The sequence below is a fragment of the Pelophylax lessonae genome, assembly GCF_965119305.1.
Source record: "Pelophylax lessonae genome assembly, chromosome: 6".
NCBI classification, from domain to species: domain Eukaryota; kingdom Metazoa; phylum Chordata; class Amphibia; order Anura; family Ranidae; genus Pelophylax; species Pelophylax lessonae.
This window is the reverse complement of record NC_138773.1, coordinates 85,432,006-85,457,029: the sequence shown is the minus strand read 5'-3', so window position 1 is coordinate 85,457,029 and position 25,024 is coordinate 85,432,006. Positions and strand designations below refer to the sequence as shown.

The window sequence follows — 25,024 nt, the reverse complement described above, 5'->3', positions numbered from 1 at the left end:
ATCAATTCTTAACATTTTTTAAATGCATTTTTCTGGATATTTTTGCTTTTATTCTGTCTCTAACTGTTATAATAAACCTACCATTAAATTATAGACTGATCATTTCTTTGTTATTAGGCAAACGTACATAATCAGCAGGGTATCAAATACTTTTTTCCCTAACTGTACAGTAAACTAAAGCTAAATATGAATCACTTCCCGCAAAATCACGTTCATGAAAGTAATTTTGAGGAAGAGGTTGTACCGTTTTTTAGTGGGGACAGTTGGCTCTCATGTGATAACAACCGATGCGGTAAAGCAGCCGCTGGGCCCTAATCACAAGCAACGAGAGGGGACCCACCCCGCCCCTGCCGACATGCCCAGGTCTCTCGTCCCACCAGGAGACCCGAGCGACCAGCCAACATGTCCACCAGCTAGCCAGAGACCTGAACAAAACCGGAATCGGCTTCAAACGGGTCTCGGATGTAGTAACCTGGAAGCGACATCACGTCGTCATTTCTGGTTAACTCGGCAGCCAACGGCATCGATTTAAAAAAACTCACAGTATTAAAAGATGCTGACCTTGGCGTTTTGAATACTTTGAAGTGCAGAAGAGGGGTTTGGGGTCTTTTAGACCCAAGATCCCTACATATAAAGTACCTGTCACTGTTACAAGGGACAATTAGATTCCTTGTGACATCAAAAAAAGTGATCAGATTTTATTTATTTTTTTTTTTTTTAATGGGACAGTGTAAAAAAAAAAAAAAAAAAAAAAGAGAAAATCGCACATTGCCAGGATTGTTAGATCGAGAGCAATAATTCTAGTAAAAGACCTGCTCCGGAACTCTAAACTGGTAACCGTAAAAAAAAGGGTTAAAGCGTCACCTATGGAGATTTTTAAGTATCATAGTTTGTCTCTATTCCACGAGTGCGTGTAATTTTAAAGCATAACATGTTAGGTATCTATTTACTCGGCATAACATCTTTCACAATATAAAAAAAAAATGGTCTAACTTTACTGTTTTGTTATTTCTAAAATTCAGTGAAGTCTAGTTTTTCCCAAAAAGATGCTTTTCAAAGACCGCTGCACAAATACCGTGTATAATATTTCAACAGCCGCCATTTCATTCTCCATAATTTCTGCAAAAAAAAATGTGTATGTATGTATGTGTGTGTGTGTGTATATATATATATATATATATAACATTTTTGGAGGGTTCTAAAATACAGATTTTAACTTGTAAGCAACAAATCTCAGGAAAAAGGCCTGGTCTTTAAGTGGTTAAACACATTTATTTATATTTATACTACTCACTGCCAGCCTGAACAGGGCTTTCATAAGGTCTGTGGCAGGGACTGAAGCCTCAGTGATTTTGTGCTGTACCTTCTTTCAGCTCTACATCGCTGCTTGTTAAAAAAAAAAAAAAAAAAAAAGAAGGGGGTACACCTGCGCCAATGGACCACTTCTACAGTGAAACCTAAAACAATGTGCACAAAAACAATGTTAAAAATTGTGTAATCAGCTGCTAGACCTCCTCCTGCCACGGAGACAAATAAATGACAAAAAAAGAGAGGTGATATCACCCCAAGGTTCAGCGCTTGCAAATAAACAGTGAAGGTGAAATGTAAGAAATAAAGCTCCTATAGAATGGACAAAGTGATATAAAAACCCAAAAACACAAATGGTTATGGTGAATGGTTATTTTATTTATACCTTTATACAGTACACCATAACCATTTGTGTTTTTATATCACTTTGTCCATTCTATAGGAGCTTTATTTCTCCACTGTTTATTTTCAAGCGCTGAACCATGGGGTGATATCACCTTTCTTTTTTGTCATTGCTGCATGTTCTCTAATGACTAAAGAAGGGGTGAAGTGGATGAGTAAGTTATTTCTTTTAGGATGATCAGTTACATGCATATTAAGAACAAATTTAGATAGCTGGAGCTGAGAAAGCCTGGTGTGTCAAATCAAAAACTCAGGATTAAGTGTTCCCAGAGTACAAAGTTCTCAGAAGCCAGAGGATGCAACACGATGGGTGGATATAGTTTGCTCAAGCAATCCTGAACCCTAAACAAAACCTATGAAAAGGTAAGCCGTTTCACTAGAATACATTTTGCTGTACTTTCAGTGCTTCTACTACTGTTATTAATGAACAGTGTATTGGAATTCATTGGTTTACACTTAAGTCATGGAAATCACTTCAAATAAAGGTTTAAATGGTTTATAAAAGCAGCAAATGAAATACTGCAACCTAAATGGTTAAAAGCACATTATGATTATTCTCAATATCTGGTGCCACCCAGTGGAGGAATCTGGGATATCACTTTACTTGTACAGCTCCAGATGCAGGTACAATAATAACTATATTTTACGGCAAGTTCAGCTTATATGCTTATATATATATATATATATATATATATATATATATATATATATATATATATATATATATATATATATATATATATATATATATATATATATATTATATTAATATAAATACATATACACACACTATATTGTCAAAAGTATTGTGATGCCTGCCTTTACACCAGGGGAGGGGAATCCTTTTTTCTGCCAAGGGCCATTTGGATATTTATAACATCATTCGGGGGGCAACACAAAATTATTTACTTAAAAATTAGACTGTTAAATTTGGTCAAACATTTAATACACTGACCCCCTAATGTGATGGCTGGAACTGCTTCTCTTTGGTGAGGTGCTGGTGGGTACTGCTGGCTGATACTGCTGGTGGGTACAGCTGGCTGGTACTCCAGGCTCAGGCTAGTACTGCTGGCTGGTACTGCTGGCTCAAGCTGGTACATTGCTGGCCGGTACTGCGGTGGGTAATGCTGGCTCAGGCTGGTAGTGCTGGCTGGTACTGCAGGCTCAGGCTGGTAGTGCTGGCTGGTACTGTGCTGTGGGTACTGCTTGCTGGTACTGCTGTGGGTACTGCTGGCTGGTACTGCTGGCTCAGGCTGGTACTGTGCTGTGGGTACTGCTGGCTAAGGCTGGTACTGCTGGCTCAGACTGGCACTGCTGTGGGTACTGCAGGCTGGTACTGCTGGCTCACTGCTGGCTAGTACTGCTGGCTCAGGCTGGTAGTACTGGCTGGTACTGCTGTGGGTACCGCTGGCTCAGGCTGGTACTGTGCCGTGGGTACTGCTGGCTGGTACTGTTGTGGGTACTGCTGGTGGGAAATGCTGGCTAGAGACATCAAGTTCAACAGGGCAAGTCACGTGTTAGGACTCAGGAGTGGTACTGCACTGGAGGAAGATGCTTCCTGTATTGGTCAGTTTCCTCACAGGCGGAGTGCATTTGATATCACTCTGCCTGTGACTCACTCAGACTGTCAGGTCGGAGTCGGAACTATACAGGAAACATCGGCTCCATTCTGACAGCTCAGCTGAGACAGACACCTCACCTCGCAGGAGACTTGGGATGTCTGCATGGGGGGCCATACGTTCCTCACCCTTGCTTTAGACACACAAACTTTAATAGCATCCCAGTCTTAGTCTGCAGGGTTTAATATGTAGTTGGCCCACCCTTTGCAGCTATCACAGCTATAACAGCTTCAGCTCTTCTGGGAAGGCTGTCCACAAGGTTTAGGAGTGTGTCTATGGGAGTGTTTGACCATTCTTCTAGATGCGCAATTGTGGGGTCAAGCACTGATGTTGGGACGAGAAGGCCTGGCTCACAGTCTCCGCTCTAAATTATACCAAAGGTGTTCTACTGGGCTGAGGTCAGGCAGGCCAGTCAAGTTCCTCTACCCCAAACTCGCTCATATATGTCTTTATGGACCTTGTTTTGTGCACTGGCATGCAGTCATCTTGAAATAGGTAGGAGCCATCCCCAAACTGTTCCCACAAAGTTGGGAGCATGAAATTGTCCAAGATGTCTTGGTATGCCTAAGCCTTAAGAGTTCCCTTCACTGGAACTAAGGGGCCAAGCCCAACCCCAGAAACACAACCCCACACCATAATACCCACTCCACCAAATTATTAGGACCAGTGCACAAAGCAAGGTCCATAAAGGCATGAATGAGCGAGTTTGGGGTGGAGGAATTTGACAAACATACAGTAAATTCATAAAAAGTTATTGTGATAGCAATGATCTCTGGAAATCTTTTAACCACTTTACAACCGGAGGATTTTGCTGTCTTCCGTCCAGGCCACTTTTTGCGATTCGGCGCTGTGCGACTTCAACTGACAATTGCGCGGTCGTGCGACGCCGTACCCAAACGAAATTTACGTCCTTTTTTTCCCACAAACAGAGCTTTCTTTTGGTGGTATTTGATCACCTGTGCGATTTTTACTTTTTGCGCTATAAACAAAAAAAGAGCGTTTATTTTGAAAAAATAACAATATTTTTCACATTTTTTTATATGAAATTCCCCCCAAAAAAGATGTAAAAACCAATTTTTTTAAAAGTTTTTGGCCAATTTGTTTTATGCTACATATGTTTGGTAAAAAAAATCGCAATAAGCGTATTTTGATTGGTTTGCGCAAAAGTTATTGCGTTTACTAACAAAGGGAAAGATTTCTGTCATTTTTGGTGTTTTTTTTTTAACGCGTAATGGCGGCGATCTGCGATTTTTTTTTGCGGGACTGCGACATTGCGGCGGACAGACCGGACCCCTGACTGACATTTTTGACACTTTTGGGGGTACCAGTGACATTACTGCAGTAATCAGTGCTATATATATGCACTGTTACTGTAAAAATGACACTGGCAGGGAAGGGGTTAATTTTATTGGAGAGGGAGGGGTTAATGTATGCCTGGTGCTTACTGACGTGTAGGGGGGGAGGTGACTATGTGATTCATGGACAGATCGGATGTCCAGCTATGCTGAACAGTCCGATCTGTCACTCCCTGTCACTATGGAGATCCGCCCGCTGTGTTTACACACAGCGGGCGGATCTCCAGACTCGATCCCCGACGATCGGGTAAGAGCAGCGGCGATCGCCGCTGCTCCTCCCCTGGCCCGACTCCCGCTGTGAATGAAAACAGCGGGAGCGAGCCTCCGGCGGCGCGCAAGCGCCGCCCAGAAGGGGGAGTGTCCAGTCACGTTAATACTACGTGGCTGGACGATAACGAACCACTCTGCCGCAGTAGTATTACTGTGAGCGGTTGCAGAGTGGTTAAACCATGTCCTTGGTCTCTGAAAATATCTCTACAGCATTCCTTTGCTCTTTCCCCATCTCTTGTAGCATGCCTGCAGTCTCGGACCATTACCTGTATCATGCCTGCAGTCTCCGACCATCACTTGTAGCATGCCTGCAGTCTCCGACCATCTCCTGTAGCATGCCTGCAGTCTCCGACCATCTCCTGTAGCATGCCTGTGGTCTGCAACCATCTCCTGTAGTATGGCTACAGTCTCTAACCATCTCCTCTAGCATGACACTGCAGTCTTCAACCATCTCCTATAGCATGCCTGCAGTCTCCAACCATCTCCTGTAGCATGCCTGCAGACTCCAACCATCAATTGTAGCATGCCTGTGGTCTCCAACCAACATCCTGTAGCAGGTTATCAGTGAATTTTCAACCACAATGACTGCACTTCATGTATTATGCTACATATGTGATCTATTACACATAGGTGCTCTAGCATTATTTACGGAAATGTGTGGTCACCATTGATAATATGTTTGTTCACATTTTTATCACTTTATGTTATGTAGTGGGTTGTACTAAATAATTTGTTTTGGATGTAGAGATTGTGTACTTAGGAGCCCTGCATTTTTATTTAGTCCCTTGTAATCATGAAAGTAAAATTTAAAAAAATAAGGTTTCTTAATAAAAATGTATCTGAATTTAATGTAAATGTGAAGCCCTTTGGTGATGTCAGGGGCTACATTTGAGGCCCCCAGTGCCTGGCCAATCCAAAAACATTGGTCAATTTGCAAAGCTTCTTTTGTGGCCACCAGAAACCTTTCAAATCAGACACACTTTTGGCCTTTGGCCTTGAATATCAGGTAAGATCTCAAGAATGACCAACCTATACTTCTAAGAAAAAAGAATTGCACTGTGAGATGTAGGAAAAGTTGCACATATTTACTGTGAAAAAAAATGACCAACCTCAAAATGTATTTAGGCTCCATTCACTAGAGTGTTTAGCACCCTACAAGGTAGGTGCTAGGTAAAGTATAGTGGGCCTTGTCTGCTTATCAGCAGGGCCATGATTTTCAGCTGGCTGTCATGTCTCCCAGGTGTGGCTGTTGAGATTGGGGAGTCTCCCCACTGTGCTACATGAGAGGGTTATCATTGGGCAGTGGAGGAAACCCAGCCAATGGCACACTCAGGCCTGTATCTACACCAGAAAGGCAGATTCTGCCGCACAGCATTCTGGGAGTGGATATAAGTTTGAGGGGAGCACATGACGCAGCGTCTTTGGCGGGAAGCAGAGTCCCAGGAGGGAGAGTGCGGCTGTTTCTCCTCCTGTCAGAGGAATCAGGTGTCCCAGGCAGCTTGCCTAGTGAGAGGGAACAGAAGGCTGAGCTGAGCTGCAGAGAGGATCCGGTGCAGAGGACCAGAGGAGCTGAGAGGGGTCCAGTTTCAGGAAAGCATCCCCAGTTCATGAGTACTGCAAACTGCCCCCCTGGGGGTCTGCCTAGAGAGAGGGGACCACTCCCGTGAAGGTCAGTGGGATCCAGGAGCTAGCTAGCCCGTGCAGGAGCAAGTGTAAAGGAGGTGTCAGTGTTGACCCTGAAGAGTAGAGGGGGTGCCTAGTGAGAGGACCCTGAAGTACAGAGGGGGCGCCAGCAGTTGGGCCCTGAAGTGTTTTAAGTGTACAGTGTGCAGTATACAGTATTGAGTTGCAGAAGCAGTATACAGAAGCTTCCTCAGTCAGGAAGGACTGGAGGGAGCAGTGTTTGGGACTTTTGAGCTAACCAGAGCGCCAGAAGTCAAGTTCAAGTACAGTACGGCAAGTCAGTGTTTTTCATGCGCCAGCAAGCGTTGGTTGGCATCCAGCCGGCATCAAGACAGCGCTGAAAGGCATTTTTCTCCAAAGTTTTCCAGCTGTACCTAGTTGAGCCAGAGGTGTATCCCACTCATTCCCTTCTCCCATCCCCAATATAAAATAAACAAAACAAACCAAAGATGCCTAACTGGTCTTTGACTCAAATCTCACACTTGGGTATTCAGCTTAAATGGGCTGAAGGTGTTACCGTTGACCATGGCAGAACCACATTAGGCCCAATGCCTGGAAATCCTGCTACAAATGCATTTTCAAAATCACACAATTTCCAGCGTAACTTTGATGCAACTTTTGGTGTGACTTTAATCCGACTTCACATTCTCTGGACCAAAGTCACATCAAAAGTCAGAACAACGTAATGCAGGCACCTTTTCAAAGTCACTGCGCTTTCATTAAACAGGTGTCATTTGTGGCACTGATTTGAATGGGCTGTGACTTGTCATGTGACTTTGATGTCTAAAGTCGCATGACAAGTCGCACAAGTGTGAATGGAGCCTTATATTTTTTATGGGTGACTTTTTAGCCAGTTTAAATAAATTACAGATTTCATGATTGTTGTATATGCACCAATTGGACTTTAATTTGGGTTGATTTACTAAAACTGGAGTGTGCAAAATTTAGTGCATCCCAGCAAAGAAACCAATCAGCTTTCATTTTTTTTTTTTTTTTGTCAAAGCTTAACTGAACAAGCTGAAGTTAGAAGCTGATTGGCTACTATCCACAGCTGCACCAGATTTTGCACTCTCCAGTTTTAGTAAATCAACCCCATTGCACACTGACTATACTCAGGTTTGGAGAATTCTCAGAATGCATAGAAGACCTGCTTAGAAGCAAAGATATGTGCAGGCTCACTTTGCTTCTCACTTAAAGGACATTTATCATATAATTAAAAAGGCAAACACAAAACAACATGCAGCAATTTGCTGCATGGCATAAAAAGCATAGTTATAAAAACGTGTGTATGATACAGAAAAGTTCTTCAAATAGAAGATATGTTTTTCTTCTGATTTATCAAGAGCTCTATACATCAGGGGTAGGTACCCCGAATCACGAGAAACTATGATACTCGCCATAAGATGATGCAATTGATATTGACAGTACAAATGTTTTGTTTTTGATTTCCCTCTCTGTATATGTACACGGGGGAGTTGGGTCAGCCAATATCCTGGTCACCCCTGCCAACTTCTGTGACATGCATGACAATTCAGTGATGCCCACACGGTGTACTGGCAGCGATCTGGCATAGAAGAGATATTTCTCTCCTTCCACAGTATCAGACAAGACAGACAAAAGCAAACTTGCCAGGAATAATGTCCAAACTCAAGTGGGACCGTAGTAAAGTGGTGAAGGAAAAAAATAAGTAAAAAGGAAAAAGACTAAGATTGCGGAATCTACAAGTCCAGGAGCTACAGTATATCTTAGCTGTCACAAGATCTCCCTCTAGCTTCCTTATGACATCCTTGCAGTGTTTGTTTGTATGTGTGGCTAAATCAATATGGTCACATATCACTTTTTCAAAGCTGCATAGATCTTCACAACAATACATTCCCAACATTTTATTTTTTAATCTGTCTTTCACATATGAGAGAATTTATTTATGTATGCATTTATTTATTATTATTTTTTTAATACATTATGAGATCTGTTACACAGAAAAGTAACCAATGCCTAGTACGTATATTTCATTAAAAAAACTAGGAACCTGTGTTTTTGAACTAAGCTATAACTGTAGGGTGTAACATTTTTTTCTGATATACACCACATTTCCTGTCTACTGATTTCATTTAAGGACACTGCAGTGAGACTCTCCTCATCCAAACTGCTGACTATATAAATCTAAAGGGTGCGCTCTTCTGCATGGCAAATGTTAATACTATGACAAGAAATTCAAGTTCTGCCAGTGAATGGGAACTTCAAATGTGTATGAATGTTATTTCAGCATAACATTTTTACCTATAAAGAAACACTTTTGGAAACTGAACTTATAATTCACACACGCAAAAACACAGCGCCTAATATAGGTATTCTTATCTAAAGATTTAAATAAAATAAAAAAAATGCCAAAAGTAAAAGTAAAATCTTTTTCTAAACAAAAACTGCTGACAGGCTGCTTTTTTATGACACAAGAACAAGATTGTGCATGTCTCTTCTGCCATAGAAGCTTCTACCTGCCCAATATTACTTTTTTTTCCAAAAGTAAAACACTGAGCCACACATATGTAACTCAGTGTACAGCGTTGGCACAATTGTGTGCCAAGACTAACTCCTATGCCTAGGATTTAAGTTATCCAGGCCCAACAAATTAAGTCTAGGTTCACATATATGCACGCTTTGATGTGTTTTTACATGCAGTTTTCAAAGGGAGGGGGTTTGACATGCTAACAAACGAAAAACACGACAACATAGAACATAAAATGACAAGACTGTCCGGACGCCAGGTGATTCTGACTTACAGGGTATTATCACGGCAAGTCGCTGTATGATAATTACTAAGAATTGGTGTATAAGGTAGTATTCCTGTGTGTGAGCTCCTGGGAGCTTGAGCTAAGGGATAGGGCAAAGAATTGCAACTGGAGGACCAAAATGTAATATTATATTCTAATAAGGGTATGGTGTACCCTATGGTTGCTGCAAGTCCATTAGATGTCCCTATGTCCACGTATTGGAGAAACATAAAAGTATAATAGGGAATTCCCTAGATACTATCAAGTTATTTGTATGGGGCGGCATCATAATAAACAATCCCTCTGAGATGAAACTCAATGTAAAGGGTCAACACCAGCTCCTGCAAATATGAGATGGTGCTATAACAGGTGAAAGTTGTATGGATCTCTGTTGATGAACGTTGAATTGTAATAACACCATGCATGTGGGGAGGTAATGGATTCTCTCAGGTACTCCTGACGTCCAAGAGTGTGTATTACACTACCTGTCCCCTAGCACTATTTAGTAGGGCTGCGCATCTTCACTTACCTCACGATTCAATCCGATTATTAGGGCAACGATTCGATACAATTCGATTCCACGATGCATCACGATTACTGCCCATGCCCAGCCCACTGCCCATGCCCAGCCCACTGCCCAACGGTTTTCAAAACTTTATAAAAAAAAAAAAAAAAACAATCAAGCATTAAAGAATCATTTTTATTTTCATTTGCTTTTAAAGGACACTTTTGTCACACTACAGGAGAAGGTCAGAGACCGCAGACACACTACAGGAGAGGGTCAGAGACTCCAGTTACACTACAGGAGAGGGTCAGATACCGCAGACACACTACAGGAGAGGGTCAGAGACCGCAGACACGCTACAGGAGAGGGTCAGAGACTGCAGACACACTACAGGAGAGGGTCAGAGACTGCAGACACACTACAGGAGAGGGTCAGAGACTGCAGACACACTACAGGAGAGGGTCAGAGACTGCAGATACACTACAGGAGAGGGTCAGAGACTGCAGATACACTACAGGAGACGGTCAGAGACTGCAGATACACTACAGGAGACGGTCAGAGACTCCAGATACACTACAGGAGAGGGTCAGAGACCGCAGACACAATACAGGAGAGGGTCAGAGACCGCAGACACACTACAGGAGAGGGTCAGAGACCGCAGACACACTACAGGAGAGGGTCAGAGACTGCAGACACACTACAGGAGAGGGTCAGAGACTGTAGATACACTACAGGAGAGGGTCAGAGACTGCAGACACACTACAGGTGAGGGTCAGAGACTGCAGATACACTAAAGGAGACGGTCAGAGACTGCAGATACACTACAGGAGATGGTCAGAGACTGCAGATACACTACAGGAGATGGTCAGAGACTGCAGACATGGTACAAGAGACGGCCAGCAGGTAAGTATGATAGCTTTTTTATTTTATAGAAAAAAATAATAATACCCTTTAGTATCACTTTAACAAATCATTGCTGAGTCTTTTGGTAGCAACCTAGATAGAATGCAGGTCAACATCAATGAAAGAAAAAAAAAAAAAGGAAAAAAGGAAAAAAAGGAAGGCATTCTATCTACAAGTATACTACTTGTAGATAAGTGGATGTTTCCAGGTGGGAAAGTTTATAGGGAAATTTCAGGAAGAACTAGACAGAAAAAAGCCCCAATGTGATAGGCACAGTAGTACACGGACTGGAGGTACAGCACAGGTGGGGGATGGGCCACTTCTATGCACTCACTCACTCCTCACTTACATTTAGCATGACAGGCTGGTCTCTCATCTTCCGAGCACTCCTAGCACCCCTCCTCCACCCCTCGCAGCTCATTTCCTGAAGCAGACTGTTTCATCCGAGGGATGTGATGATAGCTGCAGCCATGTCTGTGTCGACTTTGAGCAGCACTACACCCGCCCATGGGTGGAGGTGAGAGCTACAAATCCCAAGGAAGGGGGAGAGCGTGGTGGGGGCGGCCTGTTGGTGTGCTGCAGCGCCCGCCTCCTGAGGCTACACACCATCCAATGAGAGGGGAACAGCACCGGATGCAGCCAGGCCACCGCTGCATATTAATCCAGCAATGACACTTCTGTGGAGGGATTTTTGCCCCTGTTGAAATCATTAGTAAGACCTCAGCTGGAATATGAAGTTCAGTTTTGGGCACCAGTTCTCAAAAAAGATATTGGGGAACTGGAGAAAGTGCAGAGCAGAGCAACCAAACTCATAAGAGTCACAGAGGAGCTCAGCTAGGAGGAAAGATCAGAAGTAGGGATGCACCAATCTGACTTTTTTGGACCCGATACCGATATCTGGCATTGTGAAATCGCCGATACCGGAACCGATCCGAAGCTACACACAAAGCAAGCGGCTGCAGTACAGAGCAAAGCCGCTGCTTCATGTGTATGGCTCCTCCATTCACAGGCGGAGTGCATCTGATATCACTCCGCCTGTGAGCCGGACCTATACAGGAAGTAGTGGCTCCCATCCCATACTAGTACTGCACCTAGTAAGGGATGGCTGAGCCGTTACCAAGCAAAAATCAGATCTGCCAGTGGATCGGTCAATGTTACCGATCCCCCAATCCATCTAAAATGGCCATATCGGCGCCGATATCCGATCAGAATATCGGATCAGTGCATCCCTAATTAGAAGAACTGAATTTATTGTCTCTTAAGAAGAGGAGATTAAGGGGGGCTATGATCAACATGTATAAATACATAAGTGGTCCAAATAGTGAACTCAGTGTAGTGTTATTTACATTAAGGTCATCCCAGAGGACAAAGGGGCACGCTTTACGTCTGGGGGCAAAAAGAGATTTCATCTCCAACTAAAAGCGTCTTCACAGTAGGAGCTGTGAAAATGTGGAATAGGTTTCCTCAGGAGCTGGTTCTGTCCAGCTTAGTAGATTGTTTTTCCCTAAATGCACATTATGTAACTGGATATGAATATTTATAGATAAAGTTGAATGCTTACTGGGAGATCAGGAAGGATTTTTTTTCCTCCGCTGGAGCAAATTAGATCATGCTTTATTATATATATTTTTTTTTTTTTTTTGCCTTCCTCTGGATCAACTGTGGGTATAGGATTGTTTATATGCAGGTTTTCTCTTTGTGTGTTCTTTTTTCTCTGTCGGTTGAACTGGATGCACTTGTGCCTTTTTTCAACCAGATTACTATGTACAGTATATATAACTATGTATAACTGACCAGATATTTATATTCAATATTACGGATTTACGTGACTATAAGAAACCAAATACATTCAAACGGTTTGCTCATCAGCCCTGAAGATCAAGAATAAATACTTACAAAATATACAATACATACAGAGATCCACAAAGTAAGGAGCTTCTGACTCTTTCAAGGTAGAGAGTAGCATTATATATGTTTGCAATATGACCCTGTGCATCTAAAACTGCTGTTTTAAAGCACAAAATACACTCTAAAATTAATGAGTCATTTATTGTAAAAGACTTTTGCTTCCCTTTAAATGTTTGTTATTTTGCAAGGTCTGCTTTAATGAGGCTATTAACCCTTAATTTCCAAAATGTCCACATCGTTCAGCAATTAATAGCAGAAATAGGAAGTATATGGATAACAGGTTGAATTATCATTGAACTGATAAGGTGATCATTTTTGGTCAAAAGATTAACAGGTTTCCATTTGAGACCCTGGTCCTACTGGCAAACAAAGCATGAGCATATGGACTTTGATGTGCCAGAATTGTCAGGCTCATAATTAACGGATTAGAATACATATGGCGTTCTCAGCCACGGTAAATCACTCCTTAACATAAAAAACATGGGGAACTATTCAATGTGTCAGCATGCATGCCCAGCATATCCCTGTTCATTAATGTTTCAGAGAAAGCCAAACAGGTTGAAATAAAAGGACTATTAATGTAATTATATTTACAGGGAATTCTCATTCCAGGCAGCTGGGTTTGCCATAGACAAACCCTGCTTTGTACAGGTTCTCTGTCTAGCGCTGGAAAGATGAAGCTCAATGAGCAATGGGCTCGCTGCAGCTAGGATGTCAGCACAACGCTAGGGAAGAGCAGACTGTCATGTCTCAGAATCCTGTTCTGAGGTTCGTTGAATTTGTTGACATTGTGTGGGAAAGAAAACAAAAGAGCCTTCTCCCTGCCAACACAAGCTGCTTGCTGTACATCACATAAAACCCATGGGCTTTTCATATCCACACACACCTTTCATAGTATATATAGATGTCTTCCATTATCACAGAGTTGAGGGATGGTCAGATTGAGAGAAAAATAAGCTAGGTTATGGAAGATTTCACATTTTAATACTAACCCTTGCTTTTTCCAGACCGTGTGCGGTCAGTTTAATACAGAACTCCAGGCTTTTTATATATATATATATATATATATATATATATATAGTGGGGAATACTCAATATATGTTTGTTTTTTCTTTTTTTCTGTGTTTCAGAGAGTGTTTCCCTCAATTTATGTCCCAGTGAATCTCGCGCAAAAAAATGAGGGCTAAAATGTGTTTTTGTCCAAGTCACCCTTGGAGAGATTTCCCATCTCTTCCTCTTATGAAAGAGAGATAGGACAGATTCCCCCACCCTCCAAAAGGGTCACAAACAGCAATAAAAAAAAGCTATCCATGAAGTACAGAAAAATGTTTTTGGCTGGAGGTAAGCTTGTCCTTTAAGTATGGTTAAAATAAATCCAGGGAGTGAGAGAAAGCACTAACTCTGACCTTTCTATCTTCTACTGGGCTTTTGCAGAGTGATAGCGGAGCATGTTGTACCCAGGCCCCTTAAACAATCTAGAGCCACTAGCATGTAAGCGTGAATATTCACAGTTGATTTGTATACATTGTAATAGCAGCAAACAGTCCAATGCCTCTTGTACAGTTCCAGAGCAGGGTGTTCTTTTCCCATTCACAAGCTATTGAGCTGTGCTCAAGTGATAAGCCCCCTTTAGCATAATGGGTATCCTTAGGACTGTAAAGCCTCGTACACACAATCAGATTATCGAACAATCTTGCGTCCGATTTTTATTGCATGCTAGTCTCTCATGGAAAGTGAAGAGGTTACTTTCATACGAAAATTCCCGTACGACAGAATTCAACTTCAGAAGTGATGTCATGTGTTGAATTGTTTTGTATGTGTTCTTTAGTTTCTGAGCATGCATAGTCTTGCTCTCATGATTTTTTTCGGATGAAAACTGTACTAATTAAAGGAAAATCAGACGTTGTGTTGACGTACGATAAAAACTTTATAGCCTGCACATCCAGATTTTGTCGTCCGAAAATTCATAATCGGCTGTCGAAAGCACTATACTAACAATCCGAAAATCATTCCGATTTTCGTATCGTGTGTACGGGCCTTAAGACAATAGCAAGAGAAGGGCGCACCGACCTAGCACATTACCACAATACATTTTATTTGAATTTAAAAGCAGCAATGTTTAAACTCACATACACACGAAATATATAGGCATATCATTAGTAGTGAATCTTTGGCTCTGAAGAAGAGGGTCCTCCCTCGAAACGGTTCACCCATCACAGACGCCGCCTGGTCTTTTCACACCACTGGTTTCACACCACATTTGATTGAGCCCACTTGCTATGTAATGATATGCCTATATACGCGAGTATAACCGTTGTTGCTTATAAATTCAAATAAAATATATTGTGGTAATGCGCTAGTTCGGTGCGCCTTTCTCTTGCTATTGTCTTAATATTTTCCCATCCACACCATGGGGAAGTGACTTAACCTGGCACCAAGGTTAGAGGGATGTGGAGCTAGGTATTCCTCTCACTTCCTGCACTTACTTTTAGGATAGAATATAACGGTATAGGGGAACATAATCCTGTTTTGATTTTGATCCAAAAATTGTAAGCCCCCTAAATATGTACCGACACACACTCCACCGCTCATTGTCATTGCACTAAAAAAGGTTGTAAAAGTTGAAGGTTTCTTTCATAGAATGCATTAAGCTAAAAAAAAAAAAAAAAAAGAACTTTCAGTGTCTAGCAGCCCCCTCAGCCCCCCAATACTTATCTAAGCCCAATCCCGATTCAGCGATGTGCACAAGAGCCAAGGCTTTCCCGGGTCTCTCTCTCCTGATTGGCTGAGATGAATCAGCAAGAGTCAGTGAGGCAGGAGCAGGGGACAGGGCTGAGCTGCACTCTCTGTGTCTTATGGATACAGAGAGACAGCTCGGGAGCAAGCCCACATGAGTGCCCCCATAGTAAGCGGCTTGCTATCTGGCACTCGGCAAGAGGGAGGGGCCCAGAGAGATGGTGGGGGAACCAGAGAAGAGGAGGATTGGGACTGCTCTGTGTAAAACCATTGCACATGGCAGGTAAATATGACATTTTTTGGGGGTTTTTTATTCCTTTGCAATCTCTTTTTCACCACCATTTCCCCCTTAATGAAAAGGCCATTTTTTGTGATACGGCACTGCGTTACTTTAACTGACAATTGCGCAGTCGTGCACCCAAAAAAAATGATGTCCTTGTTTTCCCACAAATAGAGCTTTCTTTTTGTGGTATTTGATCAACTCTGCCATTTTATTTTTTGCACTATAAATGAAAAAATTTGGACAAATCTGAAAACAAATATATATATATATATATATATATATATATATATATATATATATATATATATATATATATCAATTTAGACCAATTTGTATTCTGCTACATATTCTTGGTAAAAAAATTAAAAAATCCCAATAGGCGTATATTGATTGGTTTGCGCAAAAGTTATCGCATCTACAAACTAGGGGAAAGATTTATGCCATTTTTATTTATTTGTTTTTTACTAATAATGGCGGCGATCAGCGATATTTAACAGGACTGCGACATTGCGGCGGGCAGAAGACACACTTGACATTTTTTACGCTTTTGGGGGAACCAGTGACGTTACTACAGTAATCAGTGCTAATATTTGCACTGTTACTGTAATGTCACTGGCAGGGAAGGGGTTAACAAAAGGGGCAATCGAAGGGTTAAATGTGTCGCTAGAGGGTGCTTTCTAACTGTGGGGGGGGGGGGGGCTTGCTGCATGAACACAGAGTCCTGTGTTCCTAAATAAGAGGAATACAAGATCCATGTGTTCAAAACTGACAGCCCGGCAGCGATTGCGGGTGCCTGGTGGCAACCACTGACATAGAAACCGCCAATTGGCTCCCCCTGTTGCCAATCAGCGCGTAAGCGCACCTTTAGCGGCGCACACGCGCCCCCATTAGTGGTCCTGGGAAATGACATACGGTACATAGTTTCGCAGGACATAGCCGACCTGCCGCAGTATATGTACTGCCGGCGGTCGGGCAAGTGGTTAAGTGTGCAACCCAATTTACAGAAACCCATTACACCACTGAAATGTCCAGTGCACCGATGCACAATCTCTGCTCGCTGTCACTATACAAACACAGACTTCTGCTCTCGTTTGCCACTGCAAAGATGCACATTTCTTCACTTTTTTTCACTGCACCGGCACACATTTTACCAATCTTCGCCACACACCGACATTCCTAAAATTACACATTCAGGAATATCTTATTAAGCATTTAAATCTGATACCTAATGGCACAGCAGAGATGTAATTTTTTCATACAGAAAAAAAAAAATAAAACAAACATAAAAAGAATTAATCCCTGCAAAAAGAGAGGGAACAAAGATTTCCAGCAGGGAGCTTAGGTCCTTACTATGGCCAAAACAACTAATCGATTAATCGACAACTAATCATGAAAATAGTTGTTAACTATTTTCATAATTGATTAGTTGGTCAGCCGATTAGGTGGCCTGCATACAAAATGCATTATTTGTTTACATATAAAATACAGCAGAAGTTGTGAATGTTTGAGGAGCAATGCCTCATGGGGCATCTAGTACTGGGCAGGAACTTTTACCAGTATTGTGCTTTCTATTTAAAATGATCATTTCCATGAAAAAAAAAAAAAAAGTCTCAGCTTTTACTACTACTTTAATATAAAAGAGTTTTATCTACCTTCCACCCTTCATATAGCTTCATTTCTGACTCCTTAAAATGCCCATATATCCTACTTCTGGGTATATTTTTAAGTATGAAATATATTACTATTCACTGTTTTACAGTATAATGATCCCCTTATAGTAGTGTTTATCTGCTCTTTTTGTACTGTAAAGGGCTAATTCTAGTTTTTTTAAACCTCATTATGATAGGTGATACAAAAAAAAAGCATGCTGCTGCTACTAAATGTTTTAAGCCTGGTTCACACATATGCAATTTTTCGCAGAAAGGCGCTAAAGTTCATTTAACATGGTTTCCTATGGGACACGTTCACATCTACTTTTTTCAAAGCAAAACGGTGCTTTTTTTCAATTTTTGGTTCAATAGACTTCAATGGAGAAGCTGCAGAAAAGCATGTAGTGCATTTTTGCCACGATTTGCATTTTTAAACTGCCCAACAACAAATTGGCCAAAAAATAGCATAACAAATGCAAAACGCAAATATCAAACCACAGCAAAATTGCGTGTGCAAAAACACAAAACAAAAAGAACTGCAAAAATTGATAAAAAGCAAACTGCATAGGTGTGAACCGAATTTTACGCTGGCCATACACATCGATTTTCGGACGAGAATATTTATACAAAAAATCTTTGTACATTCGCTGAATGAAAGAATGTGGTTTGAAAATGTATCTTGCGTTTAACATTGTTTTAAAATAAAATGTAACTTCTGAACAAAAACGGCTTACACTGAAAATTCCTTTGACCAAGAAGTTTTCTATTCTGCTTCTTCGAATTTTCCCATCACTGTGGTTGAAAACGAATGCCGATTTGACCCCAGTAACGATTAGAAAATCGAATAAACGTTCTTAAAATTAACATTTTTTTGAACATTTTTTTTGAAGGAAGACATTGTTTTTGTATGGCCAGAATAAGTGACCACAGGCGCAGGTAGCTTTTATCAAGCCACCTGCCTATGACAAGGGAGACTGTCATACATAATATATTACAGTTCTGTCTAAAAATCTGCAAAATCAAAAAAATTGATCTCCAAGTCTGATGATATTTACCGGATTCAACCTCTAATAGTATATACAGTACATCTCTTCTGTCTGTTATTTTCAGCGTGGATTCGAGATTTTCTCCCTAACCATATAGTTGGTTATTTATATTTACCACTGCATATATTTATTTAGGAATAAATTGCCTTTTTTTTTTAAACTTTACATTTTAACTAAATTATACACCACATTTTAAGAATATTATCCAATTAATCGGAAAAATAATCAGCCAACTAATCGATTATGAAAATAATTGTTAGTTGCAGCTTTAGTCCTTACTTCTGGACACTAGGCATAAAACAGAGCTGCCTGTAGCGGTTGGGGGTTAGGCCACAGACAGGGGACTCCCCTAGGCTGTTCATTTGTTGTTTGACCAGTGTCATACTCCTAAAGGTACAATAGCTTTATAACCCAATGGACAAATAATCAAGATCTCTACTGTGTCAACGAACAGAAGAGAAAAATAAATTGAGAGATGCCTGCGACTTTTACATGAACAGAATGATTGCCAAATTGCCAATGCATACAATTCCCCTTTACAAAACCACTGCTTGAAAGAGATCTGATAACATGAAAAAGAGTGAGGAATCTTGGAAAGGATACGAAATACAAATGTGTTGTCTATATGTGAAACTAAAACAAATATAGAATAAAAAAATATAATTTTTTTTAGCAAATGTTTCCATTAGATAATGATAAAAATCAAACCTAAAAAAAGCTAGTGAGTCCTCAAAAGAACTGCAGACAGGATGTCCGTTATAGCTGTAATCTCGCTATTCAATAACTAATTACCTCCATCTCAGCATTGTGTCCATGAACTTTCTGCAGCATTTCTTCAGCCTCGCGAAGACGGCGGCTGAGCTGAGGAGTATGTTCAGATGGGGTCAGCTCACTGTCATAGGAATCCAGGATTGCCCTCATTCCATCTCTTTCCTATACATGGTGCCATGCAAAAAAAGAGGAGAGAAGAAAGATCAGACACAATAAAATATTGGCCCACACAGACAATATACACAATGGAGAAATAGTGAGCTAGCCCCCATGAAACATCAAAGCAATTACCTCCTTAAGGTAAACTTCAGGCAAATATGAAAGATTGCCACAAAAAAAAAATGAAATCAGAAACATGGCTCACCTCCTAAATCACTTTAACTTTCATCCAAACATGTATGTCCTCCTATTCACTGTCCTGCTTGCCAATTTCCTAAAGCTCAATTTTTAGGTTACCATTCACAAAACCCACAACTAAAGGCCTCATTTTTTGACAGGCCAGGATGAGAGTGAGCCTAAAAGTACAGTGGGAACGCTACTAATTCCACATGTAAAGATGATGATTTGCATGATGTGCACCTGTAGGGAGGGTGGCTTTTGAGGCAATGGAGTTTTCAACATTGCTTTAACACTAATAAGCCTATTGTGCCCAGATTTAGGCCTCATGCACACAGGGCGTTAGAAAAAACGAGCTGCAAAGCCACTACCAATGGCAAGAAAAAGCAGCTGGAAAAACATGCTTTTAGTAGCTTTTTCTATTGGCGATAATGCGCGTTTTGCAGCCTCTATTCAAAATCAATGGTTGCCTATGAGAGCTGTCTGTGACCTGACTTTCAGCTCATTGATCTGAATAGAAGTCACATACAAGTCAGATCTTAATGATCCAACTCGAGCTCTGAGGCCCTTTGAGTCTGGTATGGATCTTAAAAGGGAACCCACACCAAAATGAAAAAAAAAAAAAATGGTGTGCGGTCCCCCACAAAATCTGTGCCAGGCCCTTATCTGAGCATGTAGCCTGGCAAGCCAGGAAAGGGGAGGGGATGGAGCAAGTGCCCCCCCCTGGACCATACCAGGCCACACGCCCCCAACATGGAGGGTTGATGCTTTCGGGCAGGGGGGGCTTTGCACCCCCCCACCCCAAAGCACCTTGCCCTGATGTTGATGGGGACAAGGGCCTCTTTTTTCTACAATTGTGGGGGTCTGTGGGCAGGAGGCTTATCAGAATCTTGAAGACTACCTAATAAGGGGGCTCCCATATCTTGGCCCTTCCCCTATGTGAATGAGCATGTGGTACATTATACCCCTACCCATTCACCCCAAAAGTGGCAGTGTAGTGCAAACAATGACAAGAGATGGTTTTGAGAAGTCCTTTATTAAAAATCTTCCTCCAATCTTCTGCCTCAGGTGTTATCCCACCGATCTTCTGCCTCAGGTCTTCTTCCAGTCTTCTCTGCTGCCGACCCGGTCCTCCTATGACACTGTCTCCCGTGATTATGCCAGCTCCGCTTTTTGTGGCCTATTATATAGCCATGGGGCGTGGCCACCCGGCGATGTCACCCAGAGACCCCGTCCCTAGTGTAGGCACACAACAACTCAAGGGGCGGGGTCTCCAGGTGATGTCACGGGGTGGCCACGCCCCACAGCTATATAAGAAGCCGCAAAGAGTGGAGCTGGCATAATCATGGGGAACAGCATCGGAGGAGGACCGGGATGGCAGCAGGGAAAGACGGAGGCACAGCAGACTGGATCTTGAGGCCCCCTTGTTCCAGATTTTGATAAGCCCCCTGCCCACAGATCCCCAAAAACCACCGCCCAGGTTTGTCGGGAAGAGGCCCTTGTCCCCTACAACAAGGGGATAAGGTGCTTTGGAGTGGGGTGGGTGTAGAGCCCCCCTGCCCCAAAGCACCCCCCCTCATGTTGAGGGCGTATAGCCTAGTATGATGCAGCCCTCTCAGACTGCATGCTCGGATAAGGGTCTGGTATGTATTTTTTTTTTTTTTGGGGGGGGGGGGGGCCGCGCCTGTTTTTTCATTTTGGCGTGGGAGTTCCCTTCAAGGTTCTCAGAGCACAAGTTGCGCCACAAGTCGGATCATCATGATCAGACTTGGATGCGACTTCAATTCAAAACAATGAGAACCTTTGATTTTGACATGTCAAACAAAAAACGCTGTATGCGGCCTTAGGCCACGTTTAGCAGCGTCAGACATTTTTACAGCTGTAACGCCGGTCCTCAGAACACGCTGGCCCTGGGTTCTTTTGGCAGCTTGAAAACGCCTATGCCACTTACAGTTTCAAAACGTCTGTGTGTGCATGAGGACATAGAATAACATTGACAGGCGTTTTTAAGCTGCAAATAAAAACATCTGCCACTCCTAAAAGCAGCTGTAAAAACGCCCAGTGTGGATGAGGCCTTAGGCTTTTAAAGTACAACTATAATATCCTATATGTCCAGTCTAAACACACATTATATCTAATTACGACGCAATGCACAAAAACAAAAGTAACTTCCTTTACCTCCCCTGGCTGAGCCAAACAGGCAATGCGGTGCTGAATGACAAGCTACAGGCATATTAAGCAGCAGTGACAATACTGATACACAAGCCCAATGTAATACCTTCTCATCTCAGCACAGTGCAAGCAGGCACAGCCTAAAAGCAGTGCAGCATCATTGCCACCCCATACCAGGAAGTTACATTAGGGGGACTTCGCTGCCAGGATCAAAGGCTAGTATTTATTGGACTTTACAAGGGAACTATGCAGAAACTATAAGTGTAAATACGATTATAACCAAGTGTTGTTGCACATATTTTTAATGGCAGGCAATATTTCTACATTAGCGGTTCATAACACACAACTTCCCAGCTTCTTCCACTTCCCCTGGTTTTCAGAGAGGGGCCTTATGCTTTTTTTATAATTCAATTTAGAAGGACTATGTCACATCTAGAATATTAAAAGTGATATTGGCCAAATATATGACACTTTGGGGTAGTGCCAAAGCTTCTGTCAACTTTTAGCCAAAAAAAAAACTACTAAAAGGTTTTGCTATATCTGTTTAAACAAATACCTGTTGATCCTATTACAAATCCAGTGTTGCCTTGCAACTTGTGCCTACTGTGTTTTTATCTGAGCAGAGTTATCAGCTTTGCCCTATTATCCACTGTGAACTATAGAACATTTTCACCATGTTATGGAGGTAAAGAGGGGTGGTGTCCTTAAGTCCTTCCATTCCTGGCAACACTGCTCCTACATAGACATAGTATGCTAAGTGAATGTTATTACCCTAGAACAGGAAAATATGTTACTGGCATAAACAGAAAAAATAAAAAGCCTGACGAAAAACAAATGTGGCCACCACATCTAAGGACTAGTAATCGATTGCATATTCTTTATTTAGACTTTAGTGGGATGCTGTAGCTTTTTTAATGCATTATAAATATACAGTAATGGGCAAATTTATTATTAAATTAAAAGTTTTTAAAAAAGATTGCTTTAAAGGAGAAGTCCACCCTAACACTAAAATCCCTGCATCTACAGACATCCACGATCTAACACTAACCTATCTAGCCCTGTAAAGAGGAAATCACTATACATACTTTTTTGAAGCCGATCCGACCTGATCCCACGCTGAGCTGTCAGCTGCGGCTTCGCTGTGTAGGCGGGTGCAGAGGACACAACTGACAACGGAAGCCCCACAGTAAGTCTATGGGTGACTTCACTTCCCATTTATTTCACAGCCCTTGGTGGCTGTGTCCATTGCAGACTGAAGACCAGGTCGGAATGGCTTCAAACAAGGTATGTATACAGATTTCTTCTGTACAGGGCTAGATAGGTTAGTCTAAAGCCCTGTACACACGCACTGATTGTCGGCCGAATGATTGGCTGTCTTTTGTCCGTTGCTGTCCTGTCGGTTGAAAAGTGCTAAAGACTGCACACGAATTTTGTCGGCCAACAACAGCTGACTGCAGAAGTGATGTCATGTGATGGTTAACTTTCCGTGTGTTTTTTCTTCTCTGAGCATGCCCAGTCTTGCTCATCTGCTGTTTGTCGGCCAAATTCTGTACTGACTGAGGAACAATCCGCTGTTCTGGTGTTGGCCACCAAAAATTTTAAAGGCTGCCCACCAGATTCTGTTCGGCCGAAAAGTCGCAGTCGGTTGTCGGAAGCATCATACTAACAAGCCGACAATCGGCCTTATCCTCTAAAATGCATAGTTTTTGAATATATTTGGGGCAGTCCTATTTGGTCATGGTCCCTTTTGACTCATGTGAAGTGTATTTTTATATTGATCGATGTACTCTATTCAATTTGCCTTTTTTACAGAAAAGTGTTAAATTGTACTTTATACTGCTGAGGACTGGGAGCAGATCTCATTCAGCACCAGTGTACAGTTACATGACAGCTTAAAACATCCCTATCAGCTACAAGTGCACCGTCAGAAATGACATGCCAATACTATGGCACAAGGCTCAAAGTGTCAGTTCTATTTAACACAGACATAGAAAGCTGGATCAGTATTGTTGATGTTTTGGGTTCAGCCTGAAGAACATTGCAGCAAATATAATTCCTGGAGCTCTTCGTCCTACATCATGATACTTCCTGGCCCGCATCCAGACACCGCCTGTTTTACAGCTAGCGAAGATCAGGCTGGCAATAGATTAAACCTAGATTGGACCTATTTAACAAATGAGCCCTACTAACATTTTAGTGTTACTTTGCTTTACAATCTGTCATTTTGTAACGCTGCGGATCTGGAATTCAACCAAAAGGCTCCTGCATTCTCTTTAATCTGCACTGCATCACGGCTATTGCCAAATGAGATTTCAGCAATGGAATCTCTGATAAACAAGCAACTGGGCTGCTGTTTAAAGAATAAAAAAAAATGGACAAAAGTTACAGTATGCAAAAAGGTTCCCGATATTGTTCATAACTACATACAGTATATTACCAAAAGTATTGGGTCACCTGCCTTTACACACATGAACTTTAATGGCATCCCAGTCGTAAGGTTTGGGAGCTGGCCCACCATTTGCAGCTAGAACAGCTTCAACTCTTCTGGGAAGGCTGTCAACAAGGTTTAGGGGTGTGTCTGACCGTTCTTCCAGAAGAGCAATTGTGAGGTCAGCCATTGATGTTGGATGAGAAGGCCTGGCTTGCAGTCTCCCTTCTAATTCAACCCAAAGGTGTTGTATTAGGATGAGGTCAGGACTCCGTGCAGGGCAGTCAAGTTCTTCCTCCCCAAACTCGCTCATCCATTTCTTTATGGACCTTGCTTTGTGCACTGGTGCGCAGTCATGTTGGAACAGGAAGGGGCCATCCCCAAACTGTTCCCACAAGGTTGGGAGCATAAAATTTCCTAAATGTATTGGTATGTGAACGCCTTAAGAGTTCTCTTCACTGGAACTAAGGGGCCAAGCCCAACCCCTGAAAAAAAAACACACTATAATCCCCCCTCCACCAAATGTTTTGGCCCAGTGCACAATGCAAGGTTCATAAAGACATGGATGAGCGAGTTTGGGGTGGAGGAACTGGCCTGTACAAAATCCTGACCTCAACCTGATCGAACACCTTTGGGATGAATTAGAGCAGGGACTGCGAGCCAGGCCTTCTTGTCCAAAATCAGTGCCTGGCCTCACAAATGCGCTTCTGGAAGAATGATCAAACATTCCCACAGACACACTTCTAAACCTTGTGGACAGCCTTCCCAGGAGATTTGAAGCGGTTATATTGGGAAAGGGTGGGCCCACTCAATATTGAACCCTACGGACTAACAATGGGATGCCATTAAAGTTCATGTGTGTGCAAAGGCAGGCTCATA

General features: G+C 42.1%; 1 protein-coding gene across 2 annotated transcripts in view; it reads right to left on the bottom strand.

Moving 5' to 3' along the window:
* The window catches only part of MAD1L1 (mitotic arrest deficient 1 like 1), a 1,208,181-nt gene that overhangs the window by 704,055 nt on the left and 479,102 nt on the right, over positions 1-25,024 (bottom strand). For both annotated transcript variants that reach the window (XM_082260829.1, XM_082260830.1), the window contains exon 12: positions 19,231-19,371. In XM_082260829.1, coding sequence (XP_082116955.1) covers positions 19,231-19,371 — 141 coding nt within the window. The remainder of the gene's footprint in view (positions 1-19,230; positions 19,372-25,024) is intronic.